Genomic DNA, 20,703 nt, shown 5'->3' on the forward strand with positions numbered 1-20,703 from the left:
TATATATATATATATATATATATATATGTACCACCGGCAGATAGAGGAGGTGGCTGATATCCAGAAATCCTACCAGTGGCTGGACAAAGCTGGACTGAAAGACAGCACAGAGGCACTAATCATGGCAGCACAAGAACAAGCTCTGAGTACAAGATCCATAGAGGCTGGGGTCTATCACACCAGGCAAGACCCCAGGTGTAGGCTGTGTAAAGATGCCCCAGAGACAATCCAGCACATAACAGCAGGGTGCAAGATGCTAGCAGGCAAGGCATACATGGAACGCCATAACCAAGTGGCCGGTATAGTGTACAGGAACATCTGTGCCGAGTATAACCTGGAAGTCCCGAGGTCAAAATGGGAGATGCCCCCAAGGGTGGTGAAGAATGACCGAGCTAAGATCCTGTGGGACTTCCAGATACAGACGGCCAAAATGGTGGTGGCTAACCAACCGGACATAGTGGTGGTAGACAAACAGAAGAAGACGGCCGTAGTGATCGATGTAGCGGTTCCGAATGACAGCAATATCAGGAAGAAGGAACACGAGAAGCTGGAGAAATACCAAGGGCTCAGAGAAGAGCTCGAGAGGATGTGGAGGGTGAAGGTAACGGTGGTCCCCGTGGTAATCGGAGCACTAGGTGCGGTGACTCCCAAGCTAGGGGAGTGGCTCCAGCAGATCCCGGGAACAACATCGGAGATCTCTGTCCAGAAGAGCGCAGTCCTGGGAACAGCTAAGATACTGCGCAGGACCCTCAAGCTCCCAGGCCTCTGGTAGAGGACCCGAGCTTGAAGGATAAACCGCCCGCAGGGGCGTGCTGGGTGTTTTTATATATCTATATATATATATATATATATATATATATATATATATCTATATATATATATATATATATATATATATATATATATATACCTTTATGTTTCCTTAAGTGTTGTATTGAAGGCAGCCATGTGGTGGCAACCTGCAGGGGGATTTATCTATTTTCAGTCACACAGGGAGAAAATGACAGGAGTAAATCACAGTCTACTCACTCAGAGAAAAATCCAGTTCTCCTTGGAGAGAAGGGAATCCATTTACTTAGGATGTGAAAGTGACACAATGCAATTTAGAAACTGAATATTATGGGGTTTTTCTCCCCTTTTCTCTTTCAAACATAAAATAATACAGCTGCTTGTTTTTAGCTTATCAGCAGTAGACACTTACAGGGATTAACTTACAAAGGTAGATATAGAAAATTCTATATCTCAAGTGCACATTATCCAGTCTGTCCCAAACTTGACATGCTTGACGGAAGTCCAAGTCTGGAGATGTCTATGTGCCAATATTAGGTAACACTTATGGCACCATGTAGTGGTACAGGAAATCAGCAGAAGGCGATAATCATCCCATGTACATCAAATTTTCATTGGTGGTTCCACAGATGATATACTGTGGCATGGCATATAATTAGTAGATATTCTCCAGCAACACCTAGTGTTGGGCTTAAAACACTCACATGACAACATGAAACTCCTCGCCTACAACCCAACCGACCTGTAATATGGATAGAGTGCAGCATGAGTGGATGTGCACAGAGAAGCGAGGGCCTGATAAATGCTGTTTGCAACTTTAATTTGAAATTAATATTTTTATGAGAAGCATATTGAAGTTTATCATCATCATTATGCAAACAAAATGACTGAGATAAAATGATCATTTTGCCACATTCAATTTTGAATTGTGAATTATAACACCCTTTACATTTGATTATTACTTTTGCGATAATCCAGTAGCCCTGTTTGGTTTCAGACAGTGATAAAGAGACAGCATTTAAAGTTTTTACTGCAGCTTTTTTCTCATTGGCCATCAGAAATGATGAATTTCATGGAAAGAGTTGGTTGTAATAAGGCTATTGTGTCAGCAGTGTATTTTGGCCTAACGCAAGAAAATCCAGTTGCTGAGTGCACAAGGACGACTTTCTGAGCTCAGTTGCCTCCTCCACCTACAAGAAATCTGCCATGCTTACTCTGAGTGCAGGCAACAGATGCTCTAAATGCACCTTCACTTGATGGTAATCAACTGTGAGCAGAGCATTTTAAGAGCAGTTTGAATGTTGACGTCATTTCAAAGTTATACATCATTCTCAGTGTAATCTGATTCCTCCAGCTCTTTTAGAATTCCAGCGGCAGTCAAACAGGATGGACATGAATAATTCAGAGAAGAGCTGTTCAGAAGTAGTGCCGCTGCTACTTCATCGTCACTTCGTTGTGAGGCTTCAGCTAGAAGCAATTACAAAAGGGCTTCTTTTCCAAAGTAAATATCTATTTTCACTAAGTTTCATGTTCTCCTTTATTTGGGGGGGGGGGGGGCATGCCTGCTGTATGAGATTTATTCTGGTAATGTTCAGCATTATAAGCAGTTCATAATTCTAGTGATGCTGCTTTTCTTACTGTCAGAAAATCTACTAAAAGGGCAAAAAGTATCAATGAAATGATCTAACAAAAGTATTGAATTGCATTAAATGTTTAGGAGTTACAGCGATTCTTATACAGGCAATAAGGAATTCAGTTGCTGATTTCATGCTGTATTTGGTTTTATTTTCATTGACTGTTTTGTTAGGTTTAAACACCATAACTGCTTGGTAATGATTAGGTAAGGGTAAGGAAAAGATTGTGATCTGGTTCTCAGTAGGCTCTTTCAATCCAGACATTGAAGAGTTATGATAAAAGGTACCCATGAAAGCTACGCCAAAATTTGGGATTATAGATTACAGAAATAACGTAATGTAATAACATAATATTGGAATCTTGGAATCTTGGAATTCCACCCTCACAGTTCAGTCTTGGGCTCATCAGATCAGATAATGTCTTCCTCATGCTCATAGTTCCTCGTAGTTTTTTAAAAAGCAATTTGACAAGCTGCCATATCGTTTTACTAACAAGTCCTCTCCCTGTGGTGGCAAGAATTGCTGTTGAGATCCTTTAATCAGGTTCTCTCATCTCTTCAGAGAACTTCTGAATGTCTGTTGACTTGGAGACTTGGAATTTCTTTCTTGATCAATGGCCCCTCTTTATGTCTCCTAAAAGAGAAATATTCCTAATGTTGCTTAAATCTGTCCTCTAGGTCTCCTGACACTGACAACTACAACAACTACAACTCACCAGAAAGACAGGTTCCCATCATCCATTACCCATCATCAGCTAGCGGACCATCCTCTCCAGCTTCAGTTGCTGAAGACCGATCACAGAACACCGCAGCCTTCAGAGTCGCAGGTCAAAGCACCAGCACTTCCTGTTTGATGCATCGGTGAACTCTGGAAACTGAAGCTTAAACTTCTTTTGGGGAAAAACAGTGACTGTGTTCATTTTCCAAGAGATTTGAAAAGCAATTTTAGTGCATTGGATGGATATCTTTTTTGTGGCACAAAACTCTGTTTCATTTTTACATACCAAAGATGAACAGAGCCCACGAAGACATGTTTTTGGAGGGGATGAGACATTCAGAATGCCACTATACCTACTATAGCTTTGCATAGAAATGAAAACATTGTATACCGGTAATTATCTTCTACATGGCTTAACTAAGAAAAGTTTTAAAAAAAAGTTATAAAGAGTTATTTAAAAAAAAAATGTGTTTCTGGATGAAGAGAGTTGAAGCTGTTGTTTCTGTTGAGACACTCTGGCTATGTGCTGGACATCAGTCTGGTAGAGAGGATAAAAAATCATATCTGACATTTTTATGATAGAAACATCAAGACTTGCACTTTATGTAGACATTTGAAATGTTGTTTTACAGATAGAAATTTCCATCGACCAGGCAGGAACACTTTGAGTGTGGTAACAAGTAGAAAAATATACAGTAACTGTTCAAACTGATGCGCATACTTAAAACAATGGAACTAAGTGAACCTCAGACAGTTTTTATAGTACTTGATTTTGAACCTCTTTGGGTTCACTTTTATGTTATATCAGACATTACAATTGTCAAAGATTTCAGTTTTATTGTGCAGGTAACAACTGAGGCAGTGATGCTGATAAATGCATGGAACTTCAGCAATGTGAACTCACCTAATTTAATTTAGACATAAATTAGGTGATTAGCCTAATTTAATTTAGACATAAATTAAATTAGGCAGCACGGTGGCATGGTGGTTAGCACTGTTGCCGCACAGCAAGAAGGTCCTGAGTTCAATTCCAACATCAGGCCGGGGTCTTTCTGTGTGGAGTTTGCATGTTCTCCCCGTGTTTGCGTGGGTTCCCTCCGGGTACTCCGGCTTCCTCCCACCGTCCAAAGACATGCAGCTTGTGGGGATAGGTTAATTGGATAACCCAAATTGTCACTAGGTGTGAATGTGCAAATGAATGTGAGTGCGAATGGTTGTTTGTCCCTGTGTGTTAGCCTTGCGACAGACTGGCGACCTGTCCAGAGTGTACCCCGCCTCTCGCCCTATGACAGCTGGGATAGGCTCCAGCACCCCCCGCGACCCTGAAAAAGGATAAGCGGAAGTGAATGGATGGGATGGATAAGTAACATCAGATATTTCAGGAACATAATATTGTCTCTTCAGATAAAACAATGCAGTGTAGTAGCTCCCGATGGTTACAGGTCACTATCCCTCATTAAAAAACCCCATCAAACTACAGATTTATAGAGGATTCCTGGCCATTCCACCAGACTACATTGTATATTCTTCTGCATTTTTCTATATTTGGCCAACATGCAATTTGCAATGACGATTTCAGTTAAGCAAGGAATTTCATACCACACACTATTTCTGTTTGAGAGCAGAACACATAAGAACACAATAGATTTTCAAGTTCCAAAGTTAACAGTTTTATACATTGTATGTTAGTAGAAAGCCATGCTTGACTCATGTTTGAAACCTGTTGTTATTCAAAGCTTGGTCTGACAGTTATATTGTTTTTAAGCTGGGACTGAGAAGGTGTTTTCATTTTGACCACTTTCTGATGGGTTACCTTTCAAATACTTACATATCATAAGTAATACTTAAAGTAATAACTGATCATTTGTTTACATCAGTTATGAAATATTACCTACATTTTTCCACGTACTGTCATTAAAAATCAAGTTGTGCATTAAGCCAATAAATCTACAGTAGTAAACAAAAACTGGTTGACACCAGCTCTTTACAGATAGCAGAAGACAAATATGAAGTGTTATGTGAAAGAGATGTTTCAAACCTGGGCAAGCTAATTTATAGGAATTAAAATCAGTTATTATACAACTATACACTAAGTAAAAAAAAGAAAAAAGCAAAAACAAAAAATAAACAAAAAAGTGACATTGATTTATTTTCCCCCTTCAACAGCTAAATGTATACCAACTCTAACAATTCCATGTTTCTGTAGGTCATCGCCTTATCTCACTCTTATTCAGCAATGGGAAATTAAGTTGTTGTTCCCTTGTTCTGTCCTTATGGAACCACTTTTTCACTAAATAGAAAATGCAGTTTAATTGCCTATCTTCCCAAATGTTTTCTTCTGGTGACAAATTAAATACTTTTATATGGAAAATAACAAGTGCAGGGAACAAATCCGCAACTATCTCAATATTCACTATTTTTAGGGTCTTGACCAATGTTCCCTCTAAGCTGCGCACGTGTGCAATTGCGCACTTTTGCACGATCTCTGCGCAGAGAAAGTCTGTGTTACGCACACAAAAAGAATTCTAACCTGAATTGAAATTAAAGTAAATATGTGCTAGTGTTTTAGCTAGCAAAGCGGCGTGGCTGATGTGGAGTGAAGCCACGTTAATGACAATGTGTACAACCATTGGAGATGTGAGCAGGACAGACGGAACAATTGACGGAGTGTGTGGACTTTATACCAGCTTTTAAATTGTGTTGATAGGCCACGTAAAACCAGAGTTGTGATTAAAAAAAAAATGCAATGTTTGGTTTTCTTCCTGAATACTATCGTTCTTTATATTTATTGCGGGGAGAAACGGTAAAAACGGCGTTTTATAAGGAAAACGCTCGAAAGCGCTCGCCACCTGTGAGCAAAGACGAAACCAAAACACCCCACCCTTTCCCATTGGTCGAAAAATGTACCATGTCGACCAATCAAAACATGGCATTTAGTTGTTAAGAAACGGGAAGTTTTAGGAGTGACAGCGGTGTTTTGAGTTGTGAGAGATTTGCAACGTTTAGCGCAAATCTTGTGTAGTTAGCGTGTAGTGTAGTCAATAGTTTTGTTGTGTGTGTCAGAACAATGAGGCGACTGCTGAATGTTACAGGTGTTACAGGAGTGATACATCTCCTGCTGTCAGGCCTGCAGTGTTGGGAAGGTTACTTTTAAAATGTATTCCATTACAGAATACAGAATACATGCCCCAAAATGTATTCTGTAACGTATTCCGTTACGTTACTGAATGACAGTAACGTATTCTGAATACTTTGGATTACTTAATATATTATCATGCTTTTTACAACAACGTGAATGTACTATTGCTGTGTGATTTATTACTATTACTGAAGGTCCGCGACTCCGAACTGTAGTAAAGGGACCTCTGGCTAATACGGCGGGGTCGCTGTCGGCTCGTAGCTGAAAAATAGCTTTACTTTGTTGTGTGGGTCAACTTTTCTTGCGAGAGACAGAGAGAGGCGTTGAAAGACTGCTCCAACGGAACTTATTGTTTTCGGATGAAAACACGAACACGGTGTACAGTCGAGTCTTAATAGCATACTTACAACTGGGCTCGTCAGGCACTCTTCTTGGCTGAAGTGGTTATTATTATATTTACATGCTTCCAGCTCCCGTTTTTCCTCGATGACAACTCGTACCTTTCCACTCCCCTTTTTCTCTCTCCCTCCTCGCGCTCACAGACCCATAACGTGTATGGCAGTCCATTCTCCCTGCAACACGGACTACACTGCCCATGATGCTACATTCTTTAGAGCTATGCTTGTAGCATTCTGCCTGTTAGCTTAGCACAACAACAACAACAACAACAACGAAAAGGCGCTCTCTCACCCAGGAAACACACAGTCGCAGAGAGAGAGCGAGCGTCGCCCTGTAACCATGGCAACCGTAACGCTGCCGCCTGGAACAACAGAACGTAGCTGTCAAACAAAACCCAAACAGTCCTGACCAGCGACAATATGAAACAGGAAAGTACCGCAGTGTAATCCATTTATTTCAACAAAGTAACTGTATTCTGAATACCACCTTTTTAAACGGTAACTGTAACGGAATACAGTTACTCATATTTTGTATTTTAAATACGTAACGGCGGTACATGTATTCCGTTACTCCCCAACACTGCAGGCCTGCAGGTATCATGTTGTTCTCCTTTATCTCATAGTGGACAGAAATTTTTTGGAGTGGCACAAAGAATTTGTGTGGCATCAAATTTGATGCAGAACAGCTGATTGTTCTGTAAATAGTTCGAAATGTTTATTTAAAAAAACAAAAAAAAAACACCTTGGCTGCATTTTTAGGTAAACAGCTGCAAAAAACTTTGTTTCCAAAACTCAGTAACTTTTTTGAAGAACTATATAATTAATTGCCCAACATTGGTCATTATATACTTTATTTGGCAGACAGGGTTACAGGACTCTCTCCCAGACCACAGACTCATAATACAAGTCAGAGCTCTATTTAAAAAAAAAAAAAAAAAAGTTGTGTTTTCAAAATTGGAGTTCAAGTTATTTTTACTTCTAATAATGTTAACATACTACACAGGTCATGAATGTGGCAGCACGAGGTGAGAATAAAGTAAATACTCTTCGCAACGGGAACAGACGGTAAAAGCAAAGCAAAGCAGCAGCACTTCAGTTAGCGTGGCATTGCGTAAAACTAAGGCCCACACTTCCTGCAAAGCATAATAAGTTATTACTATAAAAGAATAAAAGGCAGAGATTGTAACAAAATTGAATTACGTACCGAGTAAACCGCGTCATGAAACATGAGCAGAGTGGCTCATAGGAGGCTTCTACAGCTATGACCTAAAAACAATATCTGTTTACCACCAAGTAAGGTAATGTACACACTACAATGAGTGAACACCTACCAGCCACGATGGAGGCTTCAGAATGATCTCTACAACACCAAAGGGAAGTCAGGTGACCAAAAAGGAGATCACAGGTAAGCGATCCAGGAATGCTCAAATGGCCACTATTTATACTAGCGCCCCCTAATGTGCCAGGCTGAAAGTGGGTTGAACCAAGGAATAATGTTCATCCTGCCACATGAACAAGATTTTTTTTTAATTTTCATTGTAAGTGGGCTAAAGCAGTTAATTAAAAGTAGTCTAACAGAAATGTAAATGCTGTAATTTGATTATTTTAATAAACCATGTAACTTGGATGGATTCGATGCTGGTGTGACTACAGTGCACACGTCTAATGTTGCTCACAGTGGTCCACGGGATCGCTCAGGGAGTTTGTGTGTTCGCTCAGACAAATAAAAAATTAGAGGGAACATTGGTCTTGACATGAGGTGGGAATAATGTTAGCTTCAGGTTTCTCATTTTAAACTTTAATTGCAGATGAAAGAACAAGGGAATTCTGTCTTTGCCTTTCAGTGTTATCAAAATTTACATGGTAATAGGGATAATTGTCACGGGCTGTGGCTTCAGACAGTATTTGCAGAGAGGACCCAAAAGCAGACACTCAAGGCAGGGCAGAGCTTAACTAAAGGCAAGCAGTTTATTAAAGGCAGGACAAACACACACACACACACACACACACACACACACACACACACGGGAAAAAGGAGGTTAAGACACTAAACTGAACAGAAAGCTAAACACTAAGAACATGGCACATAAGGCATACAACACCAAACAAGAGGCATGGAAAACCTGAAAGATGGTAGGAAGATGGACAGACAATCCAACAAGGTAAAAAAGATACATGGCACAAACACACACAAGGGTGAATAGGGAAAGGCTGTTCATCTCAGCATGGGAACATAGCTGAGGTGAACGAACATAATGAGACGAGGTAAGCAAAACTGAACACATTGAACACAGGACAGGAGACCGTCAAAATAAAACAGGAAACACACTGAGACTGAGACAGACAGGCTTGACACTGGGGTCAGGGAAGAAACAGACATGGGAACAAGGCGTGCACAGGAGACAAATCACAGCAACACGACTAACACGCACAGAGGGCGAATACTCAGCAAAAGAATCATGATTGCAAAATAAACAAAAATGCTGGGTCAGTGACCCAGCACCCTGACAATAATACCTATGTGGGACAACAAACCAGTGTGCAAAGATGAATGTGGGAAGCTTATGACTATCCTCTGTTTTCTTTGGGTCAAAATAAAATAAAAATGTGTTTTTCTTTTCAGAGATGAGCTTCTGTTTTTCAGTATATACTGTCCAACTCATTTCTCCAAAGAGTAAAAAAAAAAAAAGGAAACTCCTGGCTGAAATAGAATTTATCCTTTAACAGGGTTTACTTGAATTCTCAGGATGATGGTATTGTTTCTAATTGTTTCCAGCATAAGCTCTTGCATTTTTATCTATGTATGTAAGTAGTTATTTATTTAATATACAGAATAACAACAACCAATAAGTTTGCTATTATGTTATTACTGTTTCCATTTTCAAACATATAAAACAGCTGATAAACATCCACTTATGTCCATTAATTAAGGCTTGTTAAATGATTGTATGTATATGAATGAGGTCAGCTGTTATTCAGTTCTCTGGTTTATGTTGTTTTCTCTTCATGCTGGAAATGGGATATAATCTCTCATGTGTCTCTCTGTCTCCCTCCTCTCTCCTTCTGTATGAAGAGCTGCACATTACTAGCACTAATGTTCACAATCAGCAACTAGAATTGTAGTGGGTGTATAATGCTGCATGAATCAAATGCAATACTAAATCTGATATTCAAATCAAATTTCTACTGGGACTTACCAGGTGCTTGGAGGTGAGACAGGAGCTTCTTTCCAGGTCTTTATTCATTCGTTTACTCTGTGTCATGGCACTTTTATGTTACACTATCACAATATTTCCACGAGTGTCTGTCTGAAAATGGGAGTCATTATCACCATTTTAAACCTATAATTGCAACTGGCCTTCTACTTTGCATTCAAACATACTGTCTTCAGATGTGAAAATTACTTCTGAGAAAAATGAGATCCACATATAAGGGACATTCGTTTTAAATTTTGATAGAACACTGACAGTATAATGTCCTCGTAAGTGGATATCAGGCCCTTGAAGAGCAAAAAAATTTAGTATTTTAGAAAAGAAAGAAAGTGTACTTTATTGATCCCCATGGGGAAATTCCTCTCTCCCATTTAACCCATTCACTCAGTGAAGCAGTGGGCAGCTATTGGGCGCCCAGGGAGCAGTGTGTAGGGACGGTACCTTGCTCAGGGGTACCTCAGGGTAGCTGTTCACCCATATTTTGGTCTAGACAACCCAAAATGTGATGTCCACATATGTGGACTCCAATTACATCAATTACAACAATTACAGTTACTGTTACGGTTACTGTAGAAATAGTAGAAGTGGAAGAAACAACCTGAACTTTGCTGCAGAGTGAAGCTGAAGGGAATATATCTCAGAGTTGGGAAGAGGAAAATGGATCGATGGAAGTAAGTTTTTCTCTCCAGATATTGTTCTACTGCATTTTCAGTGTGTTTGGGTCCGTGTCATGCTGAAAAATGAAGCGGTTCCCAATCAGGTGTTTTCCAGATTGATTAAAAATCCAACAGTACTTGTCTGTACCAAACTACTTCTGTTATGACATGACAATAACCACGATATAAGGGCTACAATCGTCTCTAAGGATTTTTCTCAAGGACATGATTTTGCCTGCCACTTCTGACTTCTAGTTTCCTCATTTCAAGGAAACACTGTACACTAAGTTTTCAGCTGAAAGGTTTTTGGGTTGGGTTTTTTTTATTCCTATTAAAATCATCAGGTACAAGGGCTAAAAATGAGTGTAAAAGCCACCAATATTCAAAGAAAAACCTTGAAATACCTTCACAAAGCCAGTAACGTATTAGTTTGTATACAGATTTGTATCCACAGATCCTTCATCCCTCAGACTGACAGGCAAAACACAGCTAAGCTTGTTTTTTGACAGAAACAAGCTTAGCTGTGTTTCTGTCAAAAAGCAGCCTTACTGCTGAATACATGGAGTGAATGCAACTTTCAGAGTTCAGATGAACTAAAAATACTGAGCAGAATGTAGGGTGAGCTCTCCGAGGCCTCACTGCTCTTAGATTATCCTTTATTTATTAACTCTATATTCTGCCCTACTTCAACTCCTCAGCAGTAATAACCCACTTTTATACACAGAACAGAAAATAATCAGAAAGATGATTCTCTTTATTAACTGTTTGGTGAAATAAAGTAAAGGGAGGGCTGGTGGGAAGTTATCACTGGATGGTATTTATGTGGAGCAGCAGCTGGAGAAAACTGTAAACATTAAGCCAGTAAATCTTGGGTTTTATCTCATACAAGAGCTGAATACTGCTGTCTAGACTTTGCTGCCCTTGCAGACTTGTGACCTTCACAGGCACATTTCTAGCAAGTCTGAGTCTGCAAACAACCTCAATTTATTTTCTGAGGACTTTCGCAGGTGTGCAGACTTCCGAACAATGTCAATAGTGAATCCTTATTGCAAGTTTTCTTATAATAATCAGTCAACAAAAAATGAGGGAGAAAAATATTTTGCCATTTGTTATTAATTGAATTATGTGTCATTTAATATTAACTTGTAATAGCTGGTAACAGATTTCCATCCCAGTGTAACGCAAATTTGAAAAGCAAAAAAGCAAAGAAAATATAATTGGTATTAAGGTGCACTGCTTAAAAATTTTAATATGTATTATATACACACACACGTATAAAAGACAGATGTCCATAGAAGCAATCGGTCCATCCAGATTCCTAACTCTGCACCATGGCCAAGACCAAAGAGCTTTCCAAGGATGTCAGGGACAAGACTGTGGGCCTACACAAGGCTGAAATGGGCTACAAGAGCATCGCCAAGCAGCTGGGTGAGAAAGTGGCAACAGTTGGTGCAGTTATTCGCAAATGGAAGAACCATAAAATAACTGCCAGTCTCCTTCGGTCTGGTGTTCCATGCAAGATCTCACCTCGTGGAGTTTTAATGATAATGAGACCAATGTTTGTAGAACCAGCCCAAAACTACTCCAGAGGAACTTGTCAATGATCCCAAAGCAGCTGGAAACATAGTCACCGAGAAAACAGTTGGTAACACACTAAGCTGTGAAGGACCGAAGGTCATACACTCAAGAAAGCACATGTACAGGCCCGTTTGAGGTTTGCCACTGAACATCGCAACGATTCAGAGGAGGACTGGGTGAAAATGTTGTGGTGAGGTGAGACCAAAATCGAGCTATCTGGCATTAACTCAACTTGCTGTGCTTGGAGGAGGAGGAATGTGAACTATGGCTCCAAGAACACCGTCCCCACCATCAAACATGGAGGTGGAGGCATTATTCTTTGGGGGGGGGGTTTTCTGCCAAGGGAACAGGACAGCTGTACTGCATCAAAGGGAAGATGGGAAAATCTTGGCTGAGAACCTTCTTCCCTCAGCAGGCCATTGAAAATGAGTTGTGGGTGGGTATATCCCCCAATGCGACCAACTACAAGACACACCAAGACAACAAGGTTTTTCTACCAAGTACTAAAGCACACTTTGCAAAGGGATCAAATACTTATTTCCTTCATGAAAATGAAAATTAATTTATAACTTTTTTGAAATGCATTTTTCTGGATTTTTTTTGTTATTGTTCTGTCTCTCACTGTTCAAATAAACCTACCACTGAAATTATATGAAATTACAGACTGATCATTTCTTTGTTAGTGTGCAAATTTACTAAATCAGCTGGGGTTCAAATATTTTTTTTCCCTTACTATGTGTATGGCAGTGTAAATATATTTCCCATTTGTGGGACACACACCTTCAAAAATGTTAAACTTTTGTCTCATCAGTCCACAGAGTATTTTCCCAAAAGTCTTGAGGCTCATCAAGATGTTTAATGGTCTCTTTCTTATGGTGGAGTCGTGAACACTGACCTTAACTGAGCGACTAAGGCCTGCAGTTCTTCTGATCTTCTTCTGGGGCCTTTTGTGACCTCATCACTGCACTCTTGGTTTGCTGGAGTCCCAGAGCTTTAGAAATATCTTTATAGTCCTTTCCAGACTGAGAGATCTCAATTACTTTATTTCTCATTTGTTCCCGAATTTCCTTGGATTGCGGCATTATGGCCAGACATCATGCCACGATCCAATGAAACTGAGGAGCCATTTGAGGATGTTTTGGTCTCTTCCACTTTGTGAGGTGGGTCCTACTTAAGTGATTTCTTGATTGAGAACAGGTGTGGCAGTAATCAGGTCTGGGTGTGGCTGCAGAAATTGAACTCAGCTTTCCAAAGATGTGATACACCACAGTTAATTTATGTTATAACAGGAGGTGCAATCACTTTTTTACACAGGGCAGTGTAGGTTTGGATTTTTTCCCCGTTAATAATAAACACCCTCATTTAGAAACTGCATTGTTTACTTGTCTTATCTTTGTCTAATATTTACATTTGTTTGATGATCAGAAACATTATCAGGAATGGGGCAACCACTTTTTTACACCACTGTATATTGTCTGTGTCTCCCTCTGTTCTCATCCTCCTTCGTGGTGCATGTAGCCTCTGTCCATCTGTCAGTTTGCCTGTCTCGGACTTGCTTAGTTTATGTGTTTCCATCTTGCTTCTTTTTGTCACCGTTTTGCGAGCAATAAAGCTGTGATTTTAAATTATTCATCTGTCAGCTGCATTTTGGGTCCACTCCCTGCCTCCCACATGCTCTGTTTCACATGACATATCCTTTTAATGCCCAATGTCTTCATTTAACTCCCTTTCTCTATAAATGAGTCTGAATGTTTAATCTGGCAAGTTCAAAAGAGCTCTATTAAACTCAGGCAGCCTCACTGCCATGATGAAATTAAAATGTGACCTGTGTTGTGAGAGGCTTTATTTGTGTCACGGCCATCTTTTCCAGATCTTTGCTTTTCATATTCTAATCACAGTTTCTCAGAAACAGAGCCTTACACAGACATTTTGGGGAAAAGATAATTAAGCCCAAACAGAGGTATTAGTATTTATAACAGATAAATTAATTGCACACACTAGCACACCTTTTTCTTGCCTACATCCTTACTTTGCTTATTTGTTTCCACACCCATACACTTCAGAATCAGATCCAAAATCATTAGATTAATAATCATCATATTTCTACAAACTGATCAGCTCACACAATGGACTTTTCATTCACTGGTTCTATATGGGTCGTTTATCATATCATAATACATCTTCATCATACTACTTCCTGCTAGATGATCTGATCTAGGACAGAAGACAGTTGCTACAGTACCCCTTGTGTTTTCTTAATCTGACCTTTCATTGTATTGTACCACAACTGGGAAATGTAAAATCAATATTACATGATTTATGATGAATTATAATAATTAAGGGTTAGGTGTGGTTTATTAACTTCCTAAGTTAACCCACGTTTCACCTGCATGCTCGCATGAAAGACATGGTGTTGGCAATATCTAACAGATCATCATGCGAGATCTCGCAAAAGTCCGTCTTAATTTTTTTTTCTCCCATGTCCCCTGCGGGGCTCCGTAATTTAGCACACAAAGCAGTAAAATATATTTTTTTATTCAAGTAAAATATTTTATGGCAGAGTGAGTGCACAGTGAGGCTATTTATTTCTGCACTGAAAAAAATATGTTGTTGGATTTACTTAATTCAATGGTGGACATTTGTTGCACACAGATGTTTTGCTTTGGCAGCAACTTAAACAATTGAGTTAAATTAACACAATTTATTCATGTTCAATAAACCTGTGCAATTTGTGTTGATAAAATGTGACTTAAACATGTTTTGATGAAGTAATTTGAGCTCTTGAAATATTTTAATCCTTCACAATTTTCTCACTTTATCCCAACACCATTCAATAACTTTTACCCAATACTACTTGGTCACTTAAATACTACATGTTATCTTCAAATTACATTTTGCTATTATATTCTAGTATCAAATACACAATTTTCAAATGGAGGCCTTATAACAGATTATATTGTTCTCTTCCAAGATGGTTGCTGGCATCCACCAGTAACCTTTCAAAACAAAATGTCTAATTTCACTGCATTGACAGTAGGTAAAGAATTAAACTGACATTACTCCACTACTGAATCTATATAAATCAACAGTTAAATAATGTCAGTTCTTCCGTGTTCTCTGGAATCAATCACAGCAAAGAAATTAGACTCTTTCTTTTGAAAAATGTTGGGAAAGAACAATACAAAACATTCTATTTAAGGCCTCTGACGTCAAGATTCAGTTAAACAACAATTATAACTAAACAATTTGAGGTAATGTTAGTTTCCATTAACATTAAATTAGGTTACTGAATTGGCAAACACCTTCCTATTAACATTACCCATTTTACCCCAATAACTAAAGAAATTAGCACTTGCAGGTCAAAACCTTTATTCAAGAGATGCAAAAATAACATTGATACAGTGACTGTCAAAAATTACGGCACTGATCATACTGTGACATCTTGGTTCAAAACAGCACACTTAGAAATATTCAACGTTCCTTACTTCAACTGAATGAAACTGAAAATACCATTTCACACGACCCATATGGGATATTTAGACTGTATAACTGTTCACGCTACATCTCTTCACTAGTAAAAGAAAGAAAAAATACAAAGAGAAATTTAAAAATGCTGCCAAAATGCTGTACAGAGCAAAAGGAAAAACAAACAACAACAACAAAAACGGCTCGTCCTCATGGCAGTTGCAGAGTATATAAAAATGAACCCTGTGATCTGTTCCTGGAATTGAGCTTCAAAAATGCAGCAGAACAAGTGTGAGATTTAAATGTCCTCTCACCTAGAGCTGATCAGCTTGCATGCATAACAGTGAGCTTTCCTTGCAGGAGCAGTTTTGTCTTAGTTGTGAACTTTTCTTGAGAGCTGAGTTGCTTCCAACTCCATTACCACCCTTTGAATCACCTCAAAAGTGTAGCAGAGTTGTGATGGGTAACTCATGTTGAAGGAATAAAAAAGGTCCAAACAGCATGGCTACTGCAAAGGTCACGTTATCCAGATCTTGAAGAACTACTATACCCTCGATGATGATGCCAACATCAGAAAAGTCATTGCCTGGCGCATCTCTGGAGACAGATGTTCATTGTGGTTTTCTCAATCTGTGCAGTGGCCTCAATCAAGTCCTGGTTAAACACAAAACATTTCTTTAAGATTCCTTTTTAAACTCATCTCTTTTGATTCTACCAGTTCTAATGTTAGAGTAATTTAAACCAATGCAAGCAACATAGTAAATAGCTATAGCCAAAGAGTGGCCTGCCATGGTGCCATTCATGGTCTAACAGAGTTTCTAAGAGAGGGTGAAAAACATAATTTCAAATGCTTTACATTAGTTTTTGTTAGAAAGACACCGGCCCATCAGAAATCCAGGTTTTGTCACTCAGAAGATGTTAGAATTTAGACTTTCAGCCCCACAATTTGGTTAGCTGTTGGTCTTTTTTTTTTTTCAAACAAAAGCTAATGTAAATATTGGTGGGATTTTCCTTTGTTCACTAGAATGACAAATTTAAAGTTTTTTCACACTGATGTGACCCCTAATACAGGGGTGGGGCCTCAAGGGCCGGCGGCTGAGTTCACTACCAGGCCTCATGTGAACTTCAAATTATTAAAGAGGACTACTGGTCCTAACTGGTCCAATGAGGATCAAGTGGATAACTAAATGCATTTTTAAATGTTGCAAAGCCACAATCTACTCATAAAACACTCACCATGAACTCCTGCGTGGAGAAGATGTTGCAATTGTCTTTCACACGGATGCGGAGCACTTTGATGAGACTCCCTTCGAGCATTAATGTCATCCTAAAGTATTATAACAAAGAAAACAGAGATTTGTGAACTTTTCAGTAGCACAGAAGAAAATGATCCCAGACAAAAACTTAAACCAGTCAACATGCAACACCAGCATCTACAAAGCAATATCAAAAGTTCCTGTTTGACATCAACTTTATGGATATATAGTTTCCAGAACATTTATTTTTTTTAAAAGATCAATTTTTCTCAGTGCGCCAGTAAATGCATGACGAAAATTATGGCATCCTTTCGGTGGAATCAGTACTCACAGGTAATAGTTGACTGTTTCAATGGATGCAGCATAAAAATCTTTTACTGACCTAATGCAATACATATACACTTTGTAGTTAAAGAATTTTAAAGTTCTTACTGTCATCATGGCAGCTACATCCTTTAGCTTTGTGCCCTGTTCCCCCGATCACTTTGCAAACACTTTCAGCAGACTGTCAGAGAGAAACTCAGCTCCGTCAGAAACCTTGACTGTAAAGGCATGGTTGGGATGCACTGGAATGCTGCATTTCATCTGAAATGACATAAAATTATTTTGAAATAACAGCAGGCACTGTGCTTGGTTAATCAGTAATGTTTTGTTGAATAAAAACTGTGTTTCCAGATCTTATGGGATTAAAAAAATCCAAAGATGTTTATTTCTGATTTGCAACCCAAGAACCCACAAGTTACAACCTCATTTTAGTTCAAGTGTGCATTAATGTGAGTCCAGTAATCACCTTTCTGACAATACATACAGGTATAAGTTAAACCTATGGCAGATTTTGGATTTCTCAGTTGTATTAATAGGGTGGTCTATTTGAGTATGCATGCACCTAATAATTATAAAAAACCTATTATAATTAAGTTACAGAAACGAAAATAGAATATACTTTCTTACCATAACACCTTGAACCCACAATCCATCAGCTGACTCCTGGTGAAATGCAGAATAGAGGTCATCTCTCAATGTGCAGCAAAAAAAAACAAAAACAAAAAGGACAGCAGGTGAGGGCAGGAGGGGTAGGGATGTAAGCTAGCATAATGCCACTGATGATATTAGCTAAAGCTGTTCAATGTCCAAAATCTCACTAACACCACGGTGCAGTAAATACACAATGTAACTGAAGAGTCAGTTGGCAAATCTATTCACACAGAAAACCAAATTATGTTATGAGTGCCTCGTAATTAGGTTTAATGTGATATTACGGCTCTTGTGCCAAAGACAAATTCAAATGAAAAAGCGCCAATTCTTTGATAACAGATAAAACAGCAAATAAGCTAACGGCTCTTTTTTAGCATGTTACATGGCGGCACTTTAGACGTTTAACTACATTTGGCTGAAATATGGTAAATATTAATTCAAAAAATCAAGACATACCAAAAAACGTAGAGTTGGCTGCTCGACTTGACTGAGATGGATGCATTTTTTAAACCACGATCCAAAGCCCGCGAGATGAAATCACGCGTGGTTTCACGAGATTTAACGTTGCTATCTTATTGACTTACTTCACCTGAACATGATATAAACAATTTAATACACCCTTTCTGCATATCATGTAGTTTTTACACTATATAGTTACATTTATCTTTAAAACATGAGGCAATTGTGTTAAATACATGCAAGATGCTTACATAAATCCAAGAGATGGCCAGTCCCTTTTTTTCAGTGTGAGGCAACAGCGATTGGACCTATTTAAAGAAAGCTCGCTGCTCCACAGCCTAATAAAGGAGAGGTGCTAATCGCTTTAATTTGTCACAGATCAAAGTGAAACTGGAAACAAAACAAATAAAGCCTTAATTTACAACAAACGTAATATGAGGTCAACAGGCAGTATAGGTGACCTGTTTAATTACTGTGCCTTGCGGTGCACATGGCCAAACATGCTCCTCATCCTTCAGCATCAGCAGAGGAATCTTAGCTGTGTCCCAATTCATAGGCTGCATCCTTTAAAGGACCCGGCCCTTTGAAGACGGCAAATACCATGCAGGCCAGGTCTAGCCTTCAGATTTGCGTCACCAGCTGTTCCCGCCCCTACCACTTTTCCCTTTGGTGACAGCGGGAAATGATGGGTGCCGAAATTTTAATGCCTCTCTTTCTCATCTTTTTATTAATTGAAGAGCTACGACAAGTAAAGAGTCGCCTCAGTCGTCTGATTTATTTCCGACTGAGCGATAACCTTGTTCAGATGCAGTGAAAAATTCATGTCTTCATTGCTTTTCCCCTTCAGATCTTTGATGTCTGTATTTTCTTGAAATTGTTCAAAAGTTAAAAACCTTTTACTAGCTAATTAAAAATTTTAGATTAGTATTTCCAGTATTTACTGTGATTTTAATATAGGACTATCCGCTCTTTTATCTTTTACAGTGAGTACATTTTACATTTTACTCAAGTGTTTTGTTGTTGTTTTTTTGTTGTTGTTTTTTTTTTGTTTCCTGTTCTCATGCTGTCCTACCATGGAAGCACAGCATGAGTAGAGGTCTCTTTTTTTTACTCTTGTACTTTCCCATCGTAGTGTATATTTCAGTGTTTCTTCTGTAACGCTACCGATCTCTGACTTGTATCCCCATGTAATGTCTGTGTTGTGTGTGTAAAGTCGGGGGGGTCCTATTTCACTGCAGGGCAACCTGCATGTGGCAAATAAAGCTTTGATTGATTGATTGATTAATAATCCAAAAAATATTTTGACATGTAAAATCATTTTTTAAGAACAAGCAAAAACAGTATAAAAAATAAAATTCCTGATTTATATTTTACTGCCAAAAGCTTAGTGGAAGGCCAAAGCCAGCGTCACCTTACTGGATTTGGCCTTTCACACACAGGGCAATATTATTCAGGATTCAGGTCAGGATTTCTACGCTTTATCTGTGGATGCTGTACAATACAACCACATACAGACAGAATGAAGGTAGCCATCACACTTTTGACAAAGAGTCAAGCCTTGTCCATCTTCTTTTAATGGGCATTTCTTTACTGGCATCGCTGGGTGATGGCAGAGAAAATCATTTGAATCTGCGGGAACTGTCAGTGGAGATCATGAAAGTCCTTCTGACACAAGTCTGATGCTCTTGATGTTGCCAAGGTCATCAAAGTGGATCAACAGGACACCTGGAAAAGCTCTTCTTCCAAGGCATTGAAGAAGAAAAGGGATCAGGTTTTTCCAAACCATCCCACCCCAGCCAAACCACTGGACCTGGGCATCCAGACCTAGGTTGGTCCCAATGGTCTCCCTTGCCTGTGCTTCTCCAAGGCGGATGTAGCTGTCCCCAATGATGTAGATTTTGGGTCCTGTCGATTGTGAAATTAATGAACAATTTTATATAAAATGGTGTGATTTTTTTGGTAAGTGTATTATTAGTTGTTTCAATGATGTTTCAATCTAGGTGCAGTTGACAACAGATACAGTCTAAGTTCACTGTAAAACAGTGCACGGGCAGTCTAGCTCTACCAGGACGCCACATCTGTATGTGTGGTTGCAAGAAGGTTTCCTTTATCTCCAAGCACAGTCAAAAGAGTGTGGTAGATATGCCAGAGGACAAGCTATTAAATGAGAAAAGTAGGACATGATGGGACCGTAGAAAGGCATCAACTGAGCCAAGGACCAATGGTCTCAGTGCAATGAGGTACAGAACAGACACTTCCAGTCCTTTAGTGGGACTTGTTCTCACAGAATCAAATCAAAATTCAAATTTTATTTGTCACGTACACAGTCATACACAGTACGATATGTAGTGAAATGCTTGGACAACTGCTCGTGACCTAAAGAAAACAAAAAAGGAAAAGGCTATGAATAAGATAGGAAATAAAT

The 20,703-nt window shown here is 39.0% G+C and overlaps 1 protein-coding gene and 1 long non-coding RNA gene across 5 annotated transcripts in view; one reads left to right on the forward strand and one right to left on the reverse strand.

Annotated features, from left to right (window-relative positions):
• Window positions 1-5,106, forward strand: part of LOC146570198 (chemokine-like protein TAFA-5) — a 46,268-nt gene extending 41,162 nt beyond the window's left edge. For all 3 annotated transcript variants that reach the window (XM_085283086.1, XM_085283084.1, XM_085283085.1), the window contains exon 4: window positions 3,101-5,106. In XM_085283086.1, the coding sequence (XP_085139212.1) occupies window positions 3,101-3,109 (9 nt within the window). In that variant the 3' untranslated portion in view covers window positions 3,110-5,106. The remainder of the gene's footprint in view (window positions 1-3,100) is intronic.
• Window positions 5,107-16,835: 11,729 nt separating this feature from the next.
• LOC146570199 (uncharacterized) lies at window positions 16,836-18,566 on the reverse strand. Of its 2 annotated transcripts, XR_014893196.1 has the most exons (5): window positions 18,530-18,566; window positions 18,276-18,408; window positions 17,796-17,831; window positions 17,277-17,429; window positions 16,836-16,915 (listed from the first exon to the last, which is right to left on the reverse strand). It is a non-coding gene; the product is annotated as an uncharacterized LOC146570199 (long non-coding RNA). The 2 variants fall into 2 exon arrangements; XR_014893195.1 differs by having other exon boundaries at window positions 16,857-16,915; window positions 18,276-18,559.
• Window positions 18,567-20,703: the final 2,137 nt, after the last annotated feature.

This window comes from Mchenga conophoros, linkage group LG7, assembly GCF_057382185.1.
Source record: "Mchenga conophoros isolate Kocher_MC1m ecotype Shallow Benthic linkage group LG7, M_conophoros_male_GT1.1, whole genome shotgun sequence".
Classification (NCBI taxonomy): domain Eukaryota; kingdom Metazoa; phylum Chordata; class Actinopteri; order Cichliformes; family Cichlidae; genus Mchenga; species Mchenga conophoros.